At 45.3% G+C, this 25560-nt stretch overlaps 1 protein-coding gene across 8 annotated transcripts in view; it reads right to left on the reverse strand.

The window, feature by feature from the left end:
- AUTS2 (activator of transcription and developmental regulator AUTS2) overlaps positions 1 to 25560 on the reverse strand; it is a 1132674-nt gene that overhangs the window by 942564 nt on the left and 164550 nt on the right. The window contains exon 1 of one of the 8 annotated variants that reach the window (XM_075904283.1): positions 17616 to 17825. The exons of the other annotated variants lie outside the window; for them this stretch is intronic. Within the exon in view, the coding sequence (XP_075760398.1) occupies positions 17616 to 17780 (165 nt within the window). The 5' untranslated portion in view covers positions 17781 to 17825. Of the gene's footprint in view, positions 1 to 17615; positions 17826 to 25560 lie in introns of those variants that run through there. 8 annotated transcript variants of the gene reach the window in all.

Genomic DNA, 25560 nt, shown 5'->3' on the forward strand with positions numbered 1-25560 from the left:
AAAATTAAGAGCAAATTAAAATACTGATGTGCTCCCCAATCTTGGCTTGCCAATGAGGGAATACTCCAATGTCTTCCTTTTAATAAGTAGGGTCTCACCAAACTCATGGTCCGTGTTGGTTCATTTCACAATCATAGGATTTTGAAAATGGCAAGCATCGTGATTTCAGACATTTCCATCTCAAAGTTCAGGGTGTTGTAATTGTAGGGGTCCTGCAGGAGTTGTGGGGTGGTTGCAAGGTTGCTGTGCAGAGGTTGCAAACGGCTAACTCTACTTCTGCGCAGCTGCTGGCAGCAGCGTTGCCTTTAGAGTGGAGCAGCTGGAAAGTGGCAGCTTCTAGCCAACAATTGAGCTCTGAAGGCAGAGCTGCCACTAGCAGCTGTGCAGGAGTAAGGATGGCTGGAATGGGGGTTGTCACCTTTAGTTTCCCACTGCTGTTTATGAAACCCACGCACCTAGTGTGGTTCACTGCCCCATGCAGTGGCAACTAGACCACAGCTAAGATTAAGAGACCTCTATAGTATCGGCTGGGAGCCAGCTAGCTTTTAGCTCAGAGGGTAGAGGCTCCTATACTTAAGCTTCATAAGTCCCAGGTTCAAATCCACCTGGTAGTGGTTACAGCTAGACTCTCAGTCAGCACTCTCTGGCCATCCAGCTCTGAAAGCAGCAGCACAGAAGTAAGGGTGTCTTGCATATGGTACTGTCCCCATTACTGCTGCTGACAGCGTGCTACCTCCGGAGCTGAGCACCACGGCTCTCCAACTGCCCAGCACTGAAGGCAGTGCAGAAGTAAGGGTAGCAAAGCCGTGGAAAGCTGTAGCCATTCTACTTACATGGACAGGGCGCTGCCATAGACGTGACGCATGCATCCTGGCTGACTCACTTTCAGATTGATTTCATTCTTAAACAGAAATAAACTGACCTTCAGTAAGAGTGTGCGTGTCCCCCGAGAAACACTCAAGTGAGAGTGGAGCAACGTACTATTACCTTGAAACCAGAAATAACCTAATTCGTGGAGTCTTCAGTTTCACAAGACATGAAATTAAAAAGATTACACTTTAAAGTGTTCGGGTTTTCCCTTCATCTTAGGTAGGAACTGATCTGATCATATACACTGGCTTTTTTAATTCCATAGGGGATAAAAGGTAACCTTGAAACCACTGGAGAGTAACGACCCACCTCAACATCTGGTTTCTCTCCTATGATAAGAAGTTCAGAAGTTGAGATCCATCCCATGGCTCCTTTTGCATTACATTGTTTTTTAAGGGGAATGAATTAACCATAAGTCTAAGTTAAAATAATAGACTTTGCAGCACACGTTTAGAAAAGTGAAAAAACGATTTGCTACGTAGCTGTTTGAAAGGTCCTTCCGGGCTTTTGAGTTTCTCAATTGGGCTGTAATTATGAGGATCTTTGATTTTTCCTAAATCTTGACCACACATGGCTCAACTACTACTTGGCAGGTTCCTCTGCACACATTTAGCTTAATCTGATTAAAGCAATTCTCTCAGACATGCTTATCTCCAAAAATGGAGCTGTGCTCATTGAGTTATCTGGGAGATAGGTTCCAAATGGAAGAATCATTTGTTTTAGACACCATATAGACACCACATATTTCTTGGGAGGTTAGAGCTCTTCAAAATATCCAAGAGCAGGTTAAGACTTGATCATCTCCTGTCAAAAGATCTCTGGTAGCGGCCTGCTCTTTAGTTCTTCAGCAGAATAAGAAAGAAAGCCATAAGTAAAATTCGAACAGTTCAGTCCACACAACCCAAAGGAAGAAGAAAGATCAAAAGAAAAACCTTTTGAGAGATCCCAAAAGGTTTTGTTCACCCAAGTCTCAGTTAGTGTCTTGGATCACCAAAGCTGCAGTCTGCGGAGTCTGATACATCTTCCCTCTACTTGCTTGTAGGAATCCAGGCAGATCCTTCGTCTGCTAAGGGTCACTACTAGGCCAGCCAGCTCACTGATTAATCACTCAGATAAGCCACAAGGATACAGACTTAAAGAAAACCCTGTTACAAGAATACACAAACCCTGAGAAAGACAAAATAGAAATACTCTTTGTCCATTGCTACACTTAAAGAAAAGTTATTTTCCCTCCCAGTTTCCCCTTGCTATAATTAACATTGTCCATGTTCCCTGTTAGAGGGTGAACATCCTCACTACTTGTTGCAGAGTGAGGGACAGCAGCCTGCTCCGTTCCTGGCTCAGCTTCTCCCATTTCACACAGGACACAGTCTTAGAACTCTCGTTCTCAAAGTGCCGTCCGCAGACGTAAAACAAACTTTATAGGGCTGCAGGAAACTTGGCCGCCCCATGATAAGGAGACACCCACCTAATTAAAATCATGCCGGACCATGGATGTTGCCAGACTAGAGAGGTTAATCCTGCATCAGATCAGTCAAGGGTAATCAATATGGCCTTCCTAACAATTATAGATTCAAAAGGAATAGCTCCTGGGGCAGTGAAGGACTCCATAGGGTTTGCATGATTTTCAAGCACAGACCGTGGGTCTCCCACTGGGCTACAACTCTGTTTAACGAGCTATGGAGACAGGCATGAGATTCTGTATGAGACGCTCTGGACATTTTTATGAAAGCAGAGGTTTATTTTTTTTTTAAAAAAAAAGACCCATCCATGAACACACAGAAGCTGTTGGATTTAGCTGGAATGTGGCTGGTGCCAACTGCGAGGGTGCTTCTGACTGTAATTCATCTCCTTTTGTAAATCTCTAGCTGGTTTAGTTTGGTGGTGTTAGTGTCTGAAATTTAAAGAGCTCTGATAAATGTTAATGAGCCCTAAAGAGGAGAGCACTGTTGTGTTAGTCTTTCCCATGAACACCTGTGAACTGTTGAGTTTAATTAAACTGCAGCTGGCACTGACTGTGTATGGGAAGATGGGGGATTTATTATTGGGCTGGAATACTTTATATTGTCTTTTGTGTTTTGTTATACAGGACACAGAACGAGGGCGAATGCAAATGCTTAACTAACAGGGAAATCATACCTTCAAAGTGGTGTCAGATGGAGCGTGCCTCAGAGGATGGCATCAGGGGAGATGTGCGTGTGGTATCCTGTAAGAGCATCTTATCTCAAAAAAGGAGTGCTAACTTGCATAACTATGGTACAAGGAAAATGAAAGTTTCATTCCAGAGGTGAATGCACTAAGGACCAAGGCGCCTACTTCTCTAAAATTGCACCTGGAACATTGTCACACAATCCATCCCTTTCCAAAGAAGTGCGCTGGAGAAACTAAGACTTCAAGTCAATAAAGTTCCAGTTCTCGTCACCCATAAGTCTACAAAGAAAACCTTAAGTATGTGAGTGGACACAGTGTCGTCCTCTTCATGACCCTAAACATTCTGACGCAATGATCTCTCGAAAATATGACCTACTTCCACCCCCATTTTTATAGTGTTCATCCTGGAACAGTAACCCACACTAGGGATGGTAAATAGCGGGTAACTGACTAATCGAATAGCCGATGCATTTGGCATCGACTCTGCGACTAGTCGATAGGGCATCTCCACCTTTGAAGTGTAGAAAGAACCCTACACAGTTTAAAGGCGAAAGCGCCATGTGGAGCCCAGGGTCAGCTGGGGAATCCCCACTGACCACATGCTTTGTGTGGCGCTGCCGCTTTGAAACTCTGTGGGAGCCCGGAGTCAGGCTCCCCGCGACGCTTCAAAGCAGCAGTGCCGCATGGAGCCCAGGGTCAGCTGGGGAGTCCCCAGCTGATCCCAGACTCCTTTGAAACGCTGCCACAGGAGCCCAGCATCCGGCTTCTCACGGAATTTCAAAGCGACAGCACCGTGTGGAGCCCGGCATCTGGCTTCTCACTGAATTTCAAAGCAGCAGCACCGCGTGGAGCCCGGGGTCTGGCCCCAGGCTCCACTCAGCACTGCTGCTTTGAAGTACCCGCTTTCCCCCCTGGCCTTGTTGCCTCTTTCTGGTAGAGGCAGCAAAGGGTGGTCCACTAGTTGACAAGCTTGTCGACTGTCCAATAAGCATTTGTGCTTAGCGGAGAGTCGACAAGTGAAGATTAAGGGGGGACATGATAGCGGTTTTCAAATATCTAAAAGGGTGTCACAAGGAGGAAGGCGAAAATTTGTTCCTCTTGGTTTCTGAGGACAGGACAAGGAGTAATGGGCTTAAAGTGCAGCAGGGGAGGTTTAGATTGGACATTAGGAAAAAATTCCTAACTGTCAGGGTGGTCAAATATTGGAATAAATTGCCAAGGGAGGTGGTGGAATCTCCCTCTCTGGAGATATTTAAGAACAGGATAGATAGACATCTGTCAGGGATGGTGTAGACGGAGCTTGATCCTGCCTTGAGGGCGGGGGGCTGGACTCGATGACCTCTCGAGGTCCCTTCCAGTCCTATTATTCTATGATTCTATGATTCTATGACCCTGAGGCCACGACCAGAGATAATAATGAGGCTGTTCTACAGCCTTAGCTGATGGGCATCTGGTTTTTAGCTCATGCAATAGATGTTCATGCACAAAGCTCCAGAGGTCCCAGGTTCAGTTCCACCTGGCATCCAAGTCTACCTTGGTATCTATTTTTGCACAAACCTACCGCTCACCCGCATATCCGTTATAGCTGGAGGCAGTGGTGAGCAATATTGGGGTCCCCCACCAGCTTTTCTACCGGTAAACAATCCATTAGCCAAGTTCCCATTGAAATGGTTATGTTAAGGCTGCTGAGATTTTACTGATTGGATTATCACCAATATTACAGAGCCCAGAGCTTGGCTAGGCATCCATTTCTTAATTTAAATCTACATCCATGAAAAAAGGAGCTTTCCTATAGCAAGCCACATGAACAGTCCACAGTGGTGAATTTAATTATCTCAGAGTGGCCAGCAATAGTGCCTCCTGTTGCAGGACTATGACGGGACATGGTCTATGCTGCAATTCCTCGGCCTCATGTGGCTGATCCATGGATAGCAGCCACAATTTGGAACCTCTTTGGATTCTGGGACATTTGTCTGCAATAAACTCTGATTGTTTTGGCAGAAACAATGCTCCATGTAAAATATAATGTGCAAAATGTGTCCCTCTGACATCATCTTTGCTGACATGGTTTCCTGTCCCACCACCATTGCAAAAGCATCTCTCTTAATGGGTCAGACATCATTCTGCCATCACCTTGACATCACCCAGTCACTTGTACTGATGTGTCTTCTAGCTGACATGAGAACATCTTTGATAAATCTGAACTGACAGTTTAATTTTGGTTACTTTCCTGCTGTCGTGCCATCTCCATAAAGTTGCCTTGCCCTTGCGTTATTTCATTTTGACGTCCTATTGTTATCTCTGCAGATTCTCTTTGGCATTGTTCTGTTCTGACTCAAAGGGGTAACATCTTTAAATACCCAGCAGGGTATCACTTGGAGAATTTTAGAGGCAATCTTGTAGTGTATTAAATGACCCTTGCAAATTTGTAAAAAAATTACTTTTAAAAGTATAATAAAGCTCTTCAAAAAATACATAATCCGATGTCCTTTCTCTTCAGACTGCATCTTGTTGCAATGGGAGAGCTTATACGTTCCAATGACTTTAAGAGTTATGCTGGCAGGAGATCCAATTTCAGGTAGAGCTACACAGCAGGCCAAAGGGTAGGGACCAGACGAAAGAGCAGTCCACTGATTCTCCAGGCAGAGCGCTCAACTACAAGCCAATCCTATTAAAAAAAGTGAAGTTACACACAACAAGGGAGCCACTGAAGCAAACAGCATCATAGGAGGAGAAGACAGAGATATGTTGGTGGCGTAAGAACTATCAGACTGCGCAAGCAGGATTCTGATTCAGATAACTAAGCATAAGAGGAGCCCCATTGATTGTAATGGGATTACTAACGTGCTTCAATACATTCCTGGATCAGGTACCTGAACAAGTGGAGTGGTGACAAGCAATGTTCCCTTAAATCTTTTCCATTCATGTCTGGAATTTTTCTACACGTGTGAGGAATAAATTTTATGTGCACTAAGGCATGTACAAATGTGCACCACCAGAAGAAAAAAAAACTAGCTGCGGCACTCCTAATCAGCTGGAGGGCATTTGAATCTCTCCTGAGTGACTGCAGAAGCACAAAGCTTACAGGGAACACTGAGGGCTCATCTACACTTTCACAGGTCGATCTTCCAGCATTCAGTTTAGTGAGTCTGGTAAGGACCTGCTAAATCAAATGCTAAAAGTGCTCCTGTTGACCCCAGAATTCCTTGTAGTCGCAAGGACTAAGGGAAGCTGATGGGAGAAATTCTCCCCGTGACTTCCTGCTGTGGGGCCACCTCAGAAAATCAGTGCAAGGTATGCTGAGTCCGGCTACGCAATTCACATAGCTGGAGTAGTGTATCTTCCATCGATTTTTGCTTCCAGTGTTGACCTGGCCTGAATCCCACTAGGCACTCGTTTGCATCCTTAGGTACCTAAATACCAGAGAAAAACAGACCCTTGACCCCTTCTGGGGATAAAATCCATTCACTATCCTGAGGCTTTCAGATATGAGGGACATAAGAGCCTATATCAATTAGACGCATCTGACGAAGTGGGTCTTTGCCCACGAAAGCTTATGCTCCTACACTTCAGTTAGTCTATAAGGTACCACAGGACTCCTCGTCGCTTATATCAATTAGAGAAGTGACTTGCCCAAGGTTACACAGGAATTTGCAGCTGAGCCTGAAGCTGAAACCAGGTCTCGAATCCCAGTTCCATTTCTACTTACTAGACAAATACTGTGACCTGCTCATACCCACGGGGTGTGTGTGGAAGTGCAAGAGTCCACAAGTTCAGATCTGATTGCAGGATCAGAGCTTTAAGAGGAAAAAAAAAAATCATACACTTTTGATACTAGGCAACATGGTACAGGCTGGACCTCTGATAACCAGGACTCTCTGGTCTGGCAACATCGATCTGGGACTGGTGGCAGCAGGGCCAGCAACCCAGGTGGAGCAGGTGGCAGTGGGGCTGGCACCCAGGGCCAGAGTGGGGAAGGGGCTGGCAGCTGAAGACAGGAGCAAAGCTAGGAAGGGAACTGGAGTTGTTTGGGACAAGTCAGGTCCCGAAAGTACTGAAAACCTCACCTATAAAGAAAGGGTTAGAAAACTGGGCATGTTTATTCCTGAGAAAAGGTGGCTGAAGATAGGTCTTCAAATATATTAAGGGCAGTAGTAAAGAGGACTGGTCAATTTTTCTTTTCAACCACCAACAGCAAGACAAGAAGCAATAGGCTTGATCCACTGCAAGAGAGATTCAGGTGGAATACGAGGGTGGGACCTAAACTACAGGGAAGGGAAAGGAAGGTGTACGAGTTCTTGTTCGGTCCTGAGTCCCTGCACAGTGCTTGGGCCTGTACGTCCTAGCCTGGTGGCCCCTTTAAGACCCAGACCTGGAAGGCGGGCCAAGAAACAAACAATTCCCCACAGTCAAAATGGCGACCCGGGCCCCAGGTCAGGGCGGGGCAGACAAACAAACAGTTTCTGCAGTCAAGTGGAAAGGGGGAGACTGCTGCCCAAATGCAGAGGTGGCAGGGGGGACGTGGGCCTGCCCTACTCCCCCACATCCTGGCCCAGGGCCCTAGCAGTGGCGGCCTCGCAGCCACTGGGAATAGCAGGGGATCCGCACCGAAGCCTGCTGACCCAGCTTAAAGGGCGATCACATCCGCCTGATCATTCGTTGCTTCCCCTGGGCCACTTCCAGCCTCTAGTTGTATCTGTTCCCTGGTTGGGGTGGGTCCCCACGGTCTGTATGATCCCTGTCTAGATGTAGGGCGGAAAGGGTCTCCTTCTCCGGGTCGGGGCCTCGTGGCCCCGACCAGTTGTAAGCCGCAGCCAGCTCCTCAGCATAGGCCTCCGCTCCCTCCAACAGCCAGCCCTATATTGAGCTTCTGGGCCTGGCTTTTATACTTCCTACCCCTCCCCGAGGCTGCTGCAGACTTAAAGAGGCAGGCTCCAACTTAGCCCATCCGGGCTTAGAGAGGGGCTCTACCTCCTCAGGGTCAGTAAGCAGCCATCCCTGCTCACTACAGGTGGTCTAGAACAGGCTTCCAAGGAAGGCAGTGGAATCCCCATCGTTGGAAACTTAAGAACTATTCAGACAAACGCCTGTCAGGATAGTCTAGATTTACTCTGTCCTGCCTCAGCACACAGGGCTCAACTTGATGACCTCTTGAAGTTCCTGCCTGCCTTATATTCCTACAAAATACAGAAACTTTTAGGCACAAAGGATTTGCAAGCAAGTTAGGGACATATCGAGGAAAGAGTTTACAGTGGAAGTCAGAATACTGTTAGCAACAGTTGTAATACACAAAAATAGGAAAACAATCACATATTAATGAACTTTGGCCTAACATGGAAAAATTTCATGTAACATATTTAATGTATCGTAGTCACATACAACTTATTACGGAATTAAAGTCCAAATGTAATTTTTGAAGTTTGTGATCTGACAGAGGCTGTGATAAAATAATATACCTAACATTTACAAATGTATGCATGGATTGTTTCCTGCAATACAAATTCATGTTTTAAAATGTAGATAGATACATACAGTAGACCTCAGAGTTACAAACTGACCAGTCAGCCACACACAATTTCTAGGGAATTGGGGTAGTTCATAACATTTCCCAAGAACTAGAAATATGCAATCAGGCAACAGAGACAAAAAAAGCAAATACTATACCGTACAGTACCGTGTTAAATGAAAACTAGTTAAAAAAAGGGAAATTTTTAAAAATTGAAAAAAAGGTAGGAAAACTACTTCTGTGTGTGTTTCATTTAAACTGAGATAGTTAAAATTAACATTTTTTGTTTGCATGGTAAAGTTTCCAAGCTGTATTAAGTCAATGTGGAGTTGTAAACTTTAAAAAAAAAAAACAGTAACATTTGTTCAAAGTTACAAAGCACCCCCATACCAAAGAAGTTCATTAAGTCTGATGTTCTACTATAACAGTGTAATTAAGGTGCCAATATCTGCATATGATTTCATATTACTTATCTGCAATGATTCCACATCACTATGTCTTCCCTTGAATAATATTCAGTACCATAATTCTGGACGTAACATTTTCAGTTGGTTCATTGATATGAATTTCTACAAGCTATAAAATGCACATGTAACCCAAGATGCCCTGAGAGGCAAGATACAATAAATTTGATTTTGATGGCCTTTGAAATCAGGCCAACCACAGACCAACAAAAATAAAACCTAGCAGCTCCCCAAATCAGAAGGGGGGAGGAATACCCACTTGCCCCATATCATTGCACAAATAAGAGACCCACAATACACCCATCATAGCCCAACATTGACTTGTCCCTTCCCCCAAAAGCCTAGGAGAAAAAAGACTTTGTAATACACCCTGCAGAACAACAGATCCATGCTATTTCACAGTAATTTGTCCTCATGACCTGGATCTGCTGTCTATTACATACAGTATATGTCTCTGCTTTATGTTATGCACAAAGCCAAACACAATGTTGGCTCTTACTAAACAAATAATACAGATAGCACACAGCACAAACCCTTATTTAAAAGAATCCAGGTAAGCATGGATGATTCTGCTTTTGTTAACTAAGGGAATACTCGCTGCAGTTATGCTAGGACTGCTTTGCTGAAGGGTACATTTAAACATTTATCATCCATATACATTGTTTGCAGACTCTCTCGACTCCCAATAAAGATCCAGGAATCAATGCTGTAGGTACCACATCACTAAAGACCTTACAGCGTGTACAAGAGACACTACAGTGGATTTACTGGCACACTGCGAAGTTTTACCAGAAATCACTGAAGCGATCATTCAGATAACAGCATACTTTGTGATGCATTCGCTTTGCTTTTGTTCACCAGTTGGCTAACGGAGAAAATCCTCTTACAATGGGTCTCCCAGTCCCAAATCATTGGTGGGCAACAGGAAGATGCTGTTCTACCAGAGGCAGGGTGGCATCTCCCTGTTTCAGAGAGGGTTTAGGGGTAACTGAGGTTTGGATAATCAAGTTGTCGACTACATGAATAATTGGTTTCTATCTTTCCTACATGAAAACAAGGTCAGGTCATTGGTTTAAATTGGATTTATGTGTTTAGCCTTGCAAAAAAAGAGTACTGTGATGGGATTTTCTCTTCCCCCTGTCCCCCTCCGTTCCTTGTAAAATTCTGGTAGCCTGTGAATATAAAACCTTACAGTGCTAAAAAAATAAGATTTAAAACACATCTGAAATAATGCAGCCGGGTTGCTATCACACTCATTATCTGTACAGCTGCCAACAATCCACGCTGGAGCCAGAGTCTCCTAGAATGCCATAAATCCCCAGCTGCCTCAAACAACAGGCGCTTTCATTTATCTCGGTGTAGCTCTGCAGTCTTGCAAGGTCAGGGTAGAGTCTTGCTTTGTTGCATTTCCAAAACAAAAACTGCTCAGTGTAAATAAAGAAAAAGGAGTCGCTGGCCTAGATTATTTGAATAATTCCATTCTCATTCCCAGCAGCTACAGTGCTGCCATACAGATTGCAGGTAAGGGGAGGCCAAGACAATCCAGTGGCTCCAACAGGTATTTAATAGATATATGTACAAGGAGGAGCTCATTTGACGAATGTCACATCCTTTATTCTCACCAATAACCCAATTGCAACAGCACTTCCCTGCAGTTAAAAGCAATATACATCTCCACCACCTGTATCTTTATTTTAAAGCAACGCAAGCTACTCAACAGCCTAAATACGCATATTGTTATCTAGCGCTATATTTCATTCCACACTTTCTTATGACAGATGCCATTTTTTCCAAACAGGGAACAACATCTCTAGGTCAATTAATAGCAAGAAGAGATGGGTTCTCAATACTGGGGAAGATGCATTGATCAAAGACTGATGCACTTATAATTCCTTTGACTATGTGTCTCTCAGCCCTGACCTAACACTACAATCATATGAAGAACCAGATCCATGCAAAGGGACTTCTGAAACCCATGTAGGTCAGCCTGCAGGCCAGGAAAGCACTTCCTCCAGCCATATAACCAAAGAGGATGTCAGAAGTTACAAAATAAGGCAACAAAAAGCAAAACACTACACAAAACGTACAAATGAAGGAAACCGTCATTCATGAGTGCACCTAAGTCATTTCAGTCAATATGTCTGATTAAAGCTCTGAATTTAGTACCTTCTAATTATACATTAAATGTTTTTTTCAAAAGTAAAATGTAACTGTTCTTTCATGTGCACATTTGGTAACGTGGGGTGAACTTGCACCACATTACGTTAAAGCACAATTTTACTCTGAAAATGGTCTTTGTAATAATGGACCTATTTTCAGCAAAAGATCTCTTGGTACATCTGCTAGTGGCCATATTATTACTAGTACTGCTTATTTCTGTTAGCCCCTGCAGAACCAATACTGCTACAATAGTTACTTGGGTTCTACCTAAAGGATCAACGTCTTTGTTCAATTACATCTGTGCAGCTCCACTGCAAAGATTTGAAGATCATTGTTAATTAAAACATTTATGGTCGTCAGCACTTGACTCCTTTCTAGTTATGATGCATATGCCATAAAGAGCTCAAGCAGATGGCAATCACGCAATAAATGTACATTTTCAGGGATGACCCATTGAGGACAATAAAGCTGGCACTGGGGTCTGCATCCGGGCCAAGGTTGGCTACTAATTTCTCTCTGAATGTGTCCCTCTGAATTTAGCAGCCTAAATACTGAACTCTGCCATCTTTCTAGGGGGAAAACCCCCCATAAAACAGGTGGCCCCATGTATTAATTTCTGACCTGAGTTGAGCTTTGTCAATTAACTGGAAAGTTAATCTCTTCTTTCCACTGGGTGGAAATTAGACATTTAAGTACATTTAGAGTATGAAGTTGGCCTTTGTTTGAAAAGTACAGATAATAATACAAAAAAATCCAACCCGTCTCATGTCTCCATAGATGTGAGTTCATGCCTCACTCAGCTTCAGTAACCCGCTAATGATACAATATACCCAGACTGAACATTATGGTCACTGGAGCTTGAGGAATTTAAGCAGAACCTATTCAATTCCAAATTCATTGAGAATCTCTATATCCTATATCCTTGACAAATAAACCTTATAACATTATGTAGTTAATAAAACCAAAGTCTGGTGAAATGTTCAGAAAAACCTAAATCTGTTATGGGAATCTTGCATCCAACCATACCAAAGTTTCCAAGCCTAAAATTTGAGGAAGCCTAAAAATTCCTTTTAGATTAGGCTAATCACGTCTAAGTGCACAGGAAATGCAATTTAACAATTACAGCTATATTTGTTGAATGCAACCAGAGCTACAGAAATAGTATTTACTAATGAGACAGAGAGGGTATGGTTAGTATGTGACCACAGCTCCATTTCAGAAAAATGAACTTTTTATAAGGCTAAGTTAAAATGTAAAACCTAAGTGCCCATGCATACAATGAGGCTACATCTAGACTGCAAGCCTCGTTCGAAAGATACTTTCAAAAAAGCCTCTTTCGGAAAAGAGCGTCTAGACTACAACCAGTACTTTCGAAAAAGCAAGCTGCTTTTTTGCAAGAGAGCACCCTGGCAGTCTGGATGCTCTCTTTCGAAAAAGCACAGTTTGCATTCCATAGCGCCTTTTTTTGGAAAGAGCACTTTCGAAAAAAAGGCATTCTTCCTCGTAAAACAAGGTTTTCCCTGCTCAAAAAAACTGGCACGTTCTTTTGGTTTACTTTTGAAAGAATGCGGCAGCAGTCTAGATGTAGCCTCATTGTATGCATGGGCACTTAGGTTTTACATTTTAACTTAGCCTTATAAAAAGTTCATAAAAAAGGCCACCTTTTTGAAAAAACCCTGTAATCTAGACACACCCTAAATTGGGTTTCCATCACAGGTTTGGAAGGCTTATGTAGGGACATATTTTGAAGTGCTCAGTGCCCAAAACCAAGGACAAATTCTCAAGAGAGCTCACCTCCCCCATTAAGGTGCCGAAATATGGAAGGGTCAGATTTTTAATAACGCTTGCATCCATCATCTGCAATTGTGACAGCAAGAGTCTCTCCAGAACTCATTTAATAGGCACACAATGTGCCAAGCACTTCAGAAAATCTGGCCCGTAGTGCAAAAATCTAGATTTGTGTGGCCAGCCAAAGTGATTTTGAGAATTCGACAGGACAATCAAACTCAGTCTCGCGAGCGGAGCGTAGAAAATGTAGCAGAAAAAAGGACGGCTCTTTCCACCCCTCAAAACCAATTGTTTCCATGCTTAATACATTTTAAAAAAATCTCATTTACACCATATATCAACCTGCTAAGCCCAGAAGCATTTGTCAACAATCAGAAGAATCATTTCACACCCCTAGATTCCATCAGGCTCAGGAGGCCTCGTGTAACGGGGTGAAGCAACCCCGCCACTTTCAAGTGCGGCAAACCACGGCAGGCGGTGAAGCAACCGTGGCCGCGGCCGTTCCAGGACGGCTGGGGCCGGAAGCGGAGTACGGCGGGGTGAGGCAACCCTGCCGCTTTGTAGGGCAGCAAACCTCGGCGGGCGGGGAGGAAACCGCCGCCGGTGCGCAAGGACGGCAGGAGCCGGGGTCGGAGGCACGGCCTCAAGACGCGTCTGGGGACGCGTGCCCGGAAATTAGGGCATCCGCCGGGGCCAAAGGGGAACGCAATAAAAAGGCCCCCGGGGGTAAGCAAAGGGGTGAGGAGCAGGGAGAGAGGTAAGGCGGACAGGCGGACAGGCCGACAGCAGGCCGGCGAGGTGAACCAGACCCAGGGCAGGCCGTGGAACCCGGGAATGGGCGTGTTTGGGGGCAGAACCCCCGCCTGTTACCGTCAGGAGACTCCCTGGGTCAGGGTCCGGAGAGAGGGTAGGCCCGGACCCCTCACCCCGCCGTGCGGCAGTAACTATTGCAAAAGGGGGGGGGCACAACAGCGACCCCGTGTCACCTCGCTTTTATGACAAGCAATGTCAGCCCCTTGGGTTAGAGCATTGGACTGAGGCTCAGAAGAGGAGGATCCTACCACTGGGTCTACCACTGGCCTGCTGGGTGACCATGGGCAAGGTGAGCTGCACTTCTGCTCCTCAGTTGCCCTACCTGTAAAATGGGAATGCTAATACTGATCTCCTTTGTAAAATGCTTTGAAAGCTATTGATGAAAGCTATTCTAAGCATTAGGTATTATCAACCTCTTCCCTGTCTATGGCTGAATACACCCCCAAATCATGGGACAGGACAACATATTTCCATCAAAGCTCCACCCTGCCTTAATTTAGGAACAGAGGCATTCTGGCTCCAGGAGTAGAATCCTCCTTAGTACAAGATATTTTCTCCTCCTGTCACCTAGGCAACTACTTTTTCAGATTTTTCTACCTTTCTTCCACAGAGTGACATGTAGTCTCCAGCCCCATCAGCACCTGCTCAGAGCAAAAGAGAAGCAGAGTAAGAGGAAAATCAGCTTGCGGGTGACCCTCAAGAGCCTCTGAAACTTGACAAAGAGTCACTAATGTTTCCCAGTTTACTTCAAGAAAGAAATAACAGTGGACTGCCAGGGACCTGCCAGCAAACTGAGAACCACAGCAACCACACATTCACAGACAGCATTTCATCCACCCCTGAAATCTCTCTTGCTATGCACCACTTTTCTTCTTGTTTCGCTATTTCAAGCAGTGCAATAAACGGAAGCATAACGCTGACAAGCGGACCTCTGGAGCTCAGAGCATGAGCCTCTCCCACAAGAGCTAAAAACCAGCTGGCTATTAGTTATGGTATAGAGGAGACTCATTCTTCCCTCTGTAAGTGGTCTCAGTGCCACTCGATAGGACAGTGCACCACACCCAGTAGGTGCATGGGTTACAGTAGGACAGTTACTCAATATAAAACTTGTTAGAGAAGCAACAGGAGACCCAGGAGCCGATGGAGTAAACGGATCTTCTTATTGCAGATACTCATTCGACCTCGCCCTCCAATGCAACGTTCCGAGTGAGCAATGACCTAGCACCAGTTACCCTCCTTTATCCATTTTAATATGTAAATTTACACATCTATCAACTACTTCTCTTAAATCCTTATTTAGGAATATGAACTCCTATACAATTAACATTAATAGGCAGGTGATTCATATTATTATACCCACCCCTGGTTACTGTTCAGGGATTTTCAGATAGACCAGCACTTTTCTACATTACATACTTCCCGAATCAGCAGGTTACGGAGGTTACAAAGGATGTGACCCTGAAAGTATTTAAAATGAAATGAAGGGAGATGCCTATCTGCTAGAGACCTTGAAAAGTCATCAAGTCCAGTCCCCTATCTTCACAGCAGGACCAAGTACCATCCCTGACAGACTTTGGCCCTAAGTGGCCTCTTCAAGGACTGAACTCACAACCTTGCATTTAGCAAGCCAATGCTCAAACCACTGAGCTATCCCTTCCCCCCAGAGCAAGTGAGAACAAGCAAGAAAAAAAACAAAGATGACACTATTCAACTGCATGCTTATCTATCTTCCTAGACTGCAAGAACGAAGGGCAAGAGCACGTTTATACATCTGAAAGGACAATGCCTGCCCTGGCCAGACCCCTACCACTATTGTATTGCCTTCCCGAACCCCTGTTAATTCTAACATATCCCAATAAAACTTATGTATATATAATCAGAGTAATTTTGTAGCATCTCTATCACATTCATGGACTCAGTTTTTACATCCAGGTACAGTGGATTTTATCCGCTGATATATGCAGTGTTGTTGCAGCCATACTGGTCCCAAGCTACGCAAGAGAAAGTGGGCGAGGGAATATCTTTTTATTGAAACAACTTATCTTGGTGAGAGAAACTAGCTTTCAAGCGCTGAAGAAAAACACTGTATAAGCATGTCTCCCTCACCCACTGACGGTCCAATATAAAATATTCCCCCACCCACTCGGTCTATCAAATAGATATTGCCCATATGCTCATCATATGGTGAGTACTTTTAGGTGGGAGCGTGGGGATAACAGACTAAACAAATTCTGTCTTCAGTCTGAAATGAAGAAAAAAAATGCCTAGTTACCCTTTCTAGATGGAAAATTTCATTGCAGAAAACAACGGATAGTTTGGAAGAATTAGACAGTTAAGACTAGCGGCCACATCGGGTCCTGCTGTGTTAGCTTATGGCTCCTAAATCAAAATGAGACTTAATACTAGGAATGAAATTCCAACTCCTCTGTAGTCAACAAGAGTTGTACCACTGACTTCATAACTGTTTTCCATCCCTCTTAAGACCAGGAGTTTGATACACAAACTCCTGGTGTATGTGTATCAAACACCACACCAGGGTAAATCAGGAGTAACTTGACTAGAGACAGTGGAATTACGTTGGTGTAAAAATCAACAAAAAGCCAAGGCCTCGGGCAATTACATCCTGCTGACGGTCTCACTACAAAAAGTGAATCCAGTCGGTGAATATTATGTCAATGACCATTTTACAAAGCCCCGTACAACCCCTCTAACGCAATACCCCTCTGATGGAATGATTAAACCTCATAAAAAATACCAAGGAAGTTAAGTGGCTTCCCACAGACTTCAGTGTGACTCAGTGACAGAGCCACAAATACAATCTCAGTGTCCTGACTCTGTATTGTGTCTGCTCCCTAGCTGTCAGGTTGGTTAACACTGTCCATGGAGGCAGTGGAATCCCTGGCACTGGAGGATAAGAACAGGTTAGACAGACAGCTGCCTGCCAGTCCTCCACCTCTGAGTCTCTGCTGTCCCTCACTGCACAAACATTTATACCGTGTAACTTCACCTGCTAGATCACAGGCATTATTTTTTAGGAAGCTCTTTTCTGTTTGCACCACTCGAGCCCCCATGAAATTAACGCTGTTTATACTGGATTGCATGCACACTACCCCAAAATGCACATAAGGATGGAGTGTAAATCATTAACCGTACTGCTCATATAAATCCACGGATGCAACCATCAGGTATGACCCCATTAATAACACAATGCCAATAAATAAACCTGCAATTATACCATGTCTTGTGGGCCACGGTTAATATCCATCGGCCCAATGCTGCCGCGCCTACATTTAGTATTAACGTGGGCATCAATGCTTGCAAAATAAAATACTGCTCTGCATGTGAGAAGGCGTCAGACTCAGCCCCCAAGTTATTTGTAGTGATGTCACTGGAGGGGTTTTGTATTGAGGTTTTTAAAAGAAGGGTTGATCTTAGGCACCAGAACATGAGATGCAGTGGATAAGTGGGAGAGGATGGGGTAAGGATCAGAAACAGTTGTGTCCCTGGATTACTTTCTGTCAGGGGGGCACGCCCCCACTGTGCCTCAGTGCCCCTGACTGTCCTCATATAGCCCCTCGCAGGGCAAGTTCCAGTCTGTTTGGGTTGCTCATCATAGGCCACCAAGCAGTATATAACTGGCCCTTTAAGCAAGGCCGAGTCCACAAAGCAGTTTACGACTGTTGTAGCGGGGCGCACCCCAGGTAGGGGGACCCGGGCCCACCCTACTCCACCGGGTCCCAGCCCAGGGCCCTGTGAGCGACCAGGTACCGGATCTCTCCCTCGGCGGGGCTATTCAGCCGAATGCACCGAGGTTCTCAGGGCAGGAGAGGCAGCTCCCGCTCCTGCCCTGGGCTACTTCCTACCTGGATCCCCTGGCTTCCTTCCCCTGGACTTGCCCAGCTGGCTGTGATCTCCAGGCCGGCGTCCCCCCGGCAGGCAGTCTCCGGTTGGCACCAACTCGCCTCAGCCTTCCTCCGGCCTCTCCTGGAGTCCCTGGCAACCGCTGAGGGAGAGCTCCCTGCTCCCATGCTTCTCCTTCAGCTGGCTCCCTCCCAGGAGCTCCTGCTTCCTCTGCAGTCAGCCCTCCACTGCCTCCCCTAAGCAACCTGTGCTTCTCTATATATACCTGCCACCTGGGGCTCTCACTCCCCTAATGGGTTCAGCTGGCTTCCACAAGCCAATTGTGCTGCCCTAGATAGTTGTCAGCTGGGTTCTCACTGGCCCTAAACTGCTCCAGCTGGCCTCTTTCTTTCTAGCCCTGGATCAGGGCCCGAGTCCTGGTCTTAACAGGCCAGTGCAGGGCAGGCGCCCTGTCACACTTGCATTGTAGCTTAAAGTCATTTTTCCGTAGTTTAATATGTATTCATGTTACAGAATACACTGAAGCATCTGGAGGGTAGTGGCTGTGTATGGGTGACAAGGCGGCAGAGTGAAGCAATTCAGTTTGGTAAAATCAGGCTGTGACAGGCTGTGCACTGAGACAAGAGGGGTTAAAACACTGTGGGCAGAGGAAGTCCCGGCCCTCCACCCAGAATGGGCATGCTCCAAATGCTAGAGCCATATAAAAGCGAGAAGACTGCAGAAATTCGATCAACTACTCGACTAGTCAATTAACTGCAATTTAACATCCTTACCCCAAGCACCTATTGACTCTGGCCATTAGGCTGAGCTGCCCTGAACCTAGGGCTACCACTACTGACTCTGGCCATTGGACAATGCTGCCTTGAATCAAGGGTTACCCCTATTGACTCTGGCCATTGGGCCATGCTGCCCTAAAACAAGGGCTACCCCTACTGAGTCTGGCCATTGGGCCGTGCTGCCCTAAACCAAGGGCTACCTATGTTGACTCTGGCCATTGGGCCATGCTGCCCTGAACCAAGGGCTACCCCTATTGATCCTTGTTGCTATTGACTCTAGCCATTAGGATGTACTGCCCGGGACTGAAGGCTGGGAGTACAGACCAGTAAGGTTGCTGACAATCCAGCAGCTGACTAAGCATTGTCCACACCCCTGGGAACACTCATCTGAAGAGACGGGGTGTGCACAAGCCATGGCACAGGTGATGAATGCAAGCAATACAGGCAGAGAGACTGCAGCAGAAACACACTGCAGTCTCCAGAAATCATTTCATACAACTTGTAGTACAAATTGGCTTTAAGAGACATTTCCGGCTGCACATGTATTCCCCACTGAATGGTGATACCTATTCAAATTATCAAAAACAGTCAGTTCTTCAACTCAGGAGAAATCCCAGACCTCAGACAGAGGCAAATGAAAAAAAAAGTTCAAAAGCAGAAAGGCAGCAAAATGTGACTCTCAGGACCAATCTCTCTGATATGCCTCAAGCTTGCTAGCAGCATTTTTATGCCACAGGCATGTCGCTTTCCTTTGCCCTCGGATTTTCTTTCAGTGAAGTCTTGTCCTAATAACCGATTACAAACTACTAGACAAGGTAGAGTCTTATCTTGCAAGACAGGAATGGACTTAAGGCGCTAATGGAGCCATGCAAAATCTAGCCTGGATACATGGTCTACATATAGTGGCCAGGAATAGGAACTTTGCTTTTGATCACAGGATTTATCCAACTGAGGTCCAGTCTTCTGCCCCACAAAACGTGAATGGCCACGATCCAAATCGCGTGTGCAGCAGCAAGCACCCATGCAAGGGTGTCACCATCCTCTCTTACATGCAAGTTATGACTCTTCCAAACTATGTCTGCAGCAAAGGAAAGAGGTATTAGCGCCTCTCCGTAGAGCTCTGCAAATCCACGGATATCCACGAGCGTCCACATCCGCTGATACAGATGCAGATATCCGTGGCTCATTTTTACGGATGCAGATACCAGTTTCGTATCCATGCTCTACCTAGCTTTTAACCGGGCTCACTTGAACTCATTTTTCCCTAGGAGAATGAGTACTTTTCAAATGATGGCATGTTTCTGACACGGCTCCTCAATGGGGCAGAGAGGATAGAGTCTGATGATTTCACTGGTCGTGGCCAGTTTCCCTGCTATACGACACGTGGTATAAGTGGGCAGGTGAAAGCACACAACATCCACTCTGGAGGGCTGGTCATTTGAAGTGACCTTTTGCGTGTCTCAGAGTATGTGCTCAAGTATAATTGTACATTTATCTCATACGGGTTTCTGTGTGGGCAGGAGCCAAAAGGGAAGGAGTCTTTTAAGCAGCTGTTACTGGCCCAGTCTATGCCAATGTTTCTCAACCAGTGGAACGAGTACCCTTAGGGGTACGTGAGAGAAGTCTGGGGGGTACTTCAGCACAACTGAAATTTGGAGAAAACTGAATTTTTGTTTTAAGTTTTACAGCGCCTTTTTATTTTTGTATTTTTTATATCCAAAAATTACATCACTTGCCCAGCTACAATGAAGCTGTTCAAACAAATGTTTTGCAATGGTAGAAAAAAATGTTGTGTGTTTGAAAACTGCAGGTACTGTAGGTCCTTTTTTTTTTTTAAGGGGTACTTAATAAAAAAAAGGTTGAGAAACACTGGCCTATGCCTGCTTCAGACAGAACCCAACAACACACAAAAATTGTGGTGGCAACAAGAATAAGAATAATGTACTTCTGCCTCACACACCTTGGGGAAATGCAACACAGCCTGGGCAAACAATGAGTGGAGTCTTGGTAACAAGAAAACAAAATATCAAGAAATCAAGGGCTTGCCATTCCAGCTTCTATACTCAGTTTAAAAGCTCATTTATTATGGCAGTTCTTCTTGAGTGACCTCAGGGAACTCAAATTGTCCACAGGCCACAAGCTCTTCATAATGCACCATCCCCACTTCCTCCTTATAACGGTATCCTCATGCTGGCTTTTATTTAGGGATGCATGTAACTGGTTTGGGGAAAGCAAAGAACCTCTCCGCGGCAATGTTCCCACTAACCTTTTCCATCCATGTGTGGAATAAATTGTTTTAAGTGCATCGAGGCATGTGTGAATGTGCACCACCAACAAAAACAACTTAGCTGTGGGGCACGCTGCTAATCCGATGGGCGTCATGTGAATCTTTCCGGGGTGGCCACAGAAGCACACAGCTTACAGGGAACGCTGTTCCTCAACCATTTTCCATTTTTAAGAACTAAGGGCCAGATTTTCAAAAGACTTTAATAATAAATCCTAATTTTTCACACAGCACTTCTCTTCAGTAGATCTCAAAGCATTCTTTAAAAGATCATTATCTTCTGTATTCTCCTAACAAAGCATCATTCCCCCTGCCCCATCCCCGCCATTTTAAAGATAAGGAAATGAAGGCACAACAAGGCAGCAGGGCCGACAGTCACTGTGAGCCCCCAGGCAAGGTGTGGGCGGGGCTGGCACCGCACTCCCAGAAGGGGTGGGGCTTCAGGCAGAAGGGGTGGGGCTTCAGGCAGCCGTTCCCTCCCTCCCTCCCCAAGTCCTAAGAGCTATGCAGAGTAGAGTTCCAATGCTCAACAGCAATTCAAAGGGGCCTAGGGCTCCAGCCACTGTCTTTGATTTTCCAGGACCCAAAGCAAATACCCTCTTTGCACCCTCCCCTCACCCCCATTGGCAGGACTGCAGCAAAGTAAAGTGCCTTGCATAATGTAACCCAGGAGACCAGCAGCAGATCCAGGACAACCCAGGGTCTCCTGCATACCAGACCACTGCTCTAACCACTAGACCACAGAACCTTCTCTAATGCTCGCCTTGATTGCAAGTGAAGCTAGATGCTCAACTTGAAAAATCCAGTGAGCGTGGATTTGCATCTTCAGTATCTTTGTGCACCTAGCCCTAAATTATTGTGTTTTGGGGGTTTGGCCTTGCAAAAATTAGTGAAAATTAAATCCTGGTTTGGATCTGGAATCCAAAGCAGAGAGAGAAGCTACTCCCACTAGATTTCCTTCCCAGTTGCTAATGGGGCTGGGTAGACACTCAGACTTCTGAATGTTTATCTGAAGCAAGCCCAGACTCCAAACCTTGTGTGGCTCACACCGACAGTGTCAACCTAGACAGGCTTAAGAAAGCCTAGGGCACAACATCACTCACTCTGTGTACACAGCAGCAGGGCTGTGACATTATCACCAATTCACCAGCTACAGTGTCTTCCGCTAAGTCCTAGATGATCTTTTTATGTCATTTATTTGAGTTGGGCTTGGTTTATAATCACACTTGCCAAGACCCGTGAATGGAGAATTAACAGGTTCTACTCCCAACCTACTGCCACCTTTTTCCTCTAGAACATCGTGTCAACAGGTTTCAAAGCAAAGAGAGGTCAAATGCAATTTTCTGAGCATCACTCCTGTTCTATTTATATTCATGTCCCAGCAAAGTTACTATAATTAAGTGCATTGTAATTATAATTAAGCATGGGCTCCTCCGAATGTATCACCCATACATTTATAATTAATTAAAATGAATAGAACTGGTCATAAAAACTAAAATCGGATGTGTTCTCATGTCTATTGCCATCATTACGCAAAGGTCTACTCAGTTCACAGATACCTACCAAGATTTCTATACTATTAGAAATTCTATAATTGATTTTCCTTGCCAATTTTCTAAGGATAAATACATCATTTATACCAGGCGCCCTTTGCTGAGTTATAGCATTTAAGCCTTGATCCTCCAAGTGGATTCACAACAGTAGGGGAGCACAAGGAGGCTGTGCTCTGCATGGACAGTAAAGAGACTCTCGCTCGGGCAGAAGGAAGCTTAAGTATTCGGTGTAGGTGGCACAGGGTGGTAGCAAGTTTCCAGCCCCTTGGGCATGCACTGTGTTGACCACCATAATTAGAGTAAAAAGGGGGCATGTGGGCATAAAACGGGCACATCTGGAGGGACAAGGGGTCAAAAGAAATTCTCAGCATGAAAACGAAGATGCTTGCTATGCACATACACACACACACACACACACTCCATTCTGGATAGCAGCCAGGAATAAATTGCTGGCGTTGCAACATCATTCTAATTAAGGTTCCCCTGCACTCTTATCCTCATCTTTTTACCTTGCACTTATATGAATAGCCATCTGTGTTTTTTTATCTGCAGCAGCCGTTCCAAATCACAATGTGTCTGAAATTTCCTTAAAAAGTGTGCCCTTTTCCATCAGCGCTAGAAGGATCATCAAACATTGCCTAAGTCATAAAATAGCCACAAGTAAAAAAGACATGTTTCGATTCAACTTGTGGAACTCTCTGCCACAGGATTTCATCCAGGCAAAGAGGTTATAAAATTGGGGGTTGGTTTGCTTGGTGGGATGTTTTTAAGGAGGATATGGAAAAATAGCTGCGCCTGTAGCTACATAAGCTAAGATTAAATATTTAAAAACACTCAATCTTTCTACTTCCAGGAATTATATCTCCATCAACAGGAATAAGGAATCCCTCCTGGTTCTAGTATTGTGCAATTATATGGAAGTATTACTGAAATGCTCTAGAGATTGACCCCAGCCTACTACCGTACTAGAAAAGAAAGTCAACCACTGCTGATTTGCCTCATGAAGGGCGAGATGTCTAGGAACACAGCTCCTTCTTTGCTGTAGTCCACCAGCTGGCACACTGTGCGTTGGTGAATGGAAGAACTTCCTCAGGTGAGAAGGTTGAGATAAGCTTCCAAAAGATCAGTCCGATAATCAAACCTCATGAATATGCAAAACTGAGCAGGTGGTCTCAGGAGGATGGGATTCCTAGGGGGTTTCTAGTGCTTCCCCTTCTGATTAAGGCACATATTGGGAAATCAACCTCCTGCAGTGTTCCCATCTGGATGGTGGAAGTGCCAGGCTATGGGGGAGAAAATGGATACAACTGAGCTCAGCGACAGTGAGGGAGCCAGAGCCCACAGCCAGGAGGGGAGCCCTGCCAGGAGGCCAGCGAAGAAGGGCCAGAACAGACCTCTCCTATTACATCTAGGGGTCATAGTGGACCACAAGTTGAATATGAGTCAACAGTGTGATGCTGTTGCAAAAAAAGCAAATATGATTCTAGGTTGTATCAACAGGTGTGTTGTAAGCAAAACTCGTGAAGTCATTCTGCCGCTCTGCTCTGCACTAGTTAGGCCTCAGCTGGAGTACTGTGTCCAGTTCTGGGCGCCACATTTCAAGAAAGATGTGGAGAAATTGGAAAGGGTACAGAGAAGAGCGACAAGAATGATTAAAGGTCTAGAGAACATGACCTATGAAGCCAGGCTTCATGAACTGGGCTTGTTTAGTTTGGAAAAAAGAAGATTAAGGGGGGACATGATAGCGGTTTTCAAATATCTAAAAGGGTGTCACAAGGAGGAAGGAGAAAATTTGTTCCTCTTGGTTTCTGAGGACAGGACAAGGAGTAATGGGCTTAAAGTGCAGCAAGGGAGGTTTAGATTGGACATTAGGAAAAAATTCCTAACTGTCAGGGTGGTCAAATATTGGAATAAATTGCCAAGGGAGGTGGTGGAATCTCCCTCTCTGGAGATATTTAAGAACAGGTTAGATAGACATCTGTCAGGGATGGTGTAGACAGAGCTTGGTCCTGCCTTGAGGGCGGGGGGCTGGACTCGATGACCTCTCGAGGTCCCTTCCAGTCCTATGATTCTATGGTCTAGCAAACTCCATCATTTAGGAAGAGTGAAGTCCCGAGGGTGCCGGACTGGGGAGGTCCAATCTGTACAAGTGACTTTATTCTTAAGGTAAAAGCGCTACAGAGACAACGTAACGAAGAGCCTCCACACACAAAAACAAGCTCACCAGAGAATCCCTCCAGTCTACCATGAGCTCTGACCAGAGCAGTCCTTAATGCACCAGACATGGGGGTCACGAGTTCATCATTGTCTCCGTTCCGAACAAGCAACCGGTCTTATGTGGCCTCAGTAGGCCCCGTCTTTCCAACTCTACCCTTAGGATTGAGGCCCCCAGTGAGTCAGGGCGCCTGTTTGTCTCCTGGACTAGGGAGGCTGCCCTGAGCCTGTATAAAAGGCGGCTACTTAGCCTAGTGAGTGCAGTTTGCATGCATCTCTCCAAGGGAGTATCTTTGGAGGATGTATCTTTATGCCCTCCTCCCTATTCGAGAAGCTACATACAATGACTTACTATCACACTGACAGATGCATTTTAATAGTTTACTCCCCAAAGGCATTAACTTGAAGTCAAGAAGATTTAACTTAATAAAGTTTCTTACAGCATTAAGATTTCTTCAGGAGATTTTCAGTGCCAGAATCCCAATAATCCTCTCTAAACGCACACTCCTTTGCATATGTACATGAACACAGACGTCAACAGTTTTGGCCTCACATTTCATCAGTGACTGTGCCCTTGGAGAGCACATCTATGCGTTGACCGAAGCTGTGACTGCAGCACACAGATATGCACAAGCTACCTTTCACCAGGCTCGCTGGGATACCAACAGCAGCGAAGCAGCAGCAGACTGGACATCCGCATGGACCAGCTGCTCAAGTATGTAACCACGTCCTGGAGGGGTTTACAGGAGAACACCCATGCTACAGCAGCTTTATTGCTCTTGGTACCCAAACTAGCTGCATTAAGGCTGACTCTCATACAATCACAACTTGGCTGGACAGGTTGACTTACCCTTAAAAAAATGGATTGTCCTCATGGGCCTGATTTTGCAGTCCGGGATGACTCCTAACAGCCGGGACCAGAGGGCACTCTGCTCCTTGTCAGGTCCCAATTCGAGTCCTTCACACTGTTGGCTATTTTAGCAGTTTCCCCCAGCATTTATTTTATTGCCACATTCTACTTGTTCTTGAGCCCTTCCACAAATTGCAGAGAGCTAATTGGCTTTGGTAAGGGCAGGTTGGGTTTTTCTTCAATGTGTTTCATCCAACCTCCAAAAAGAAC

Source organism: Pelodiscus sinensis, chromosome 21 (genome assembly GCF_049634645.1).
Source record: "Pelodiscus sinensis isolate JC-2024 chromosome 21, ASM4963464v1, whole genome shotgun sequence".
Classification (NCBI taxonomy): domain Eukaryota; kingdom Metazoa; phylum Chordata; order Testudines; family Trionychidae; genus Pelodiscus; species Pelodiscus sinensis.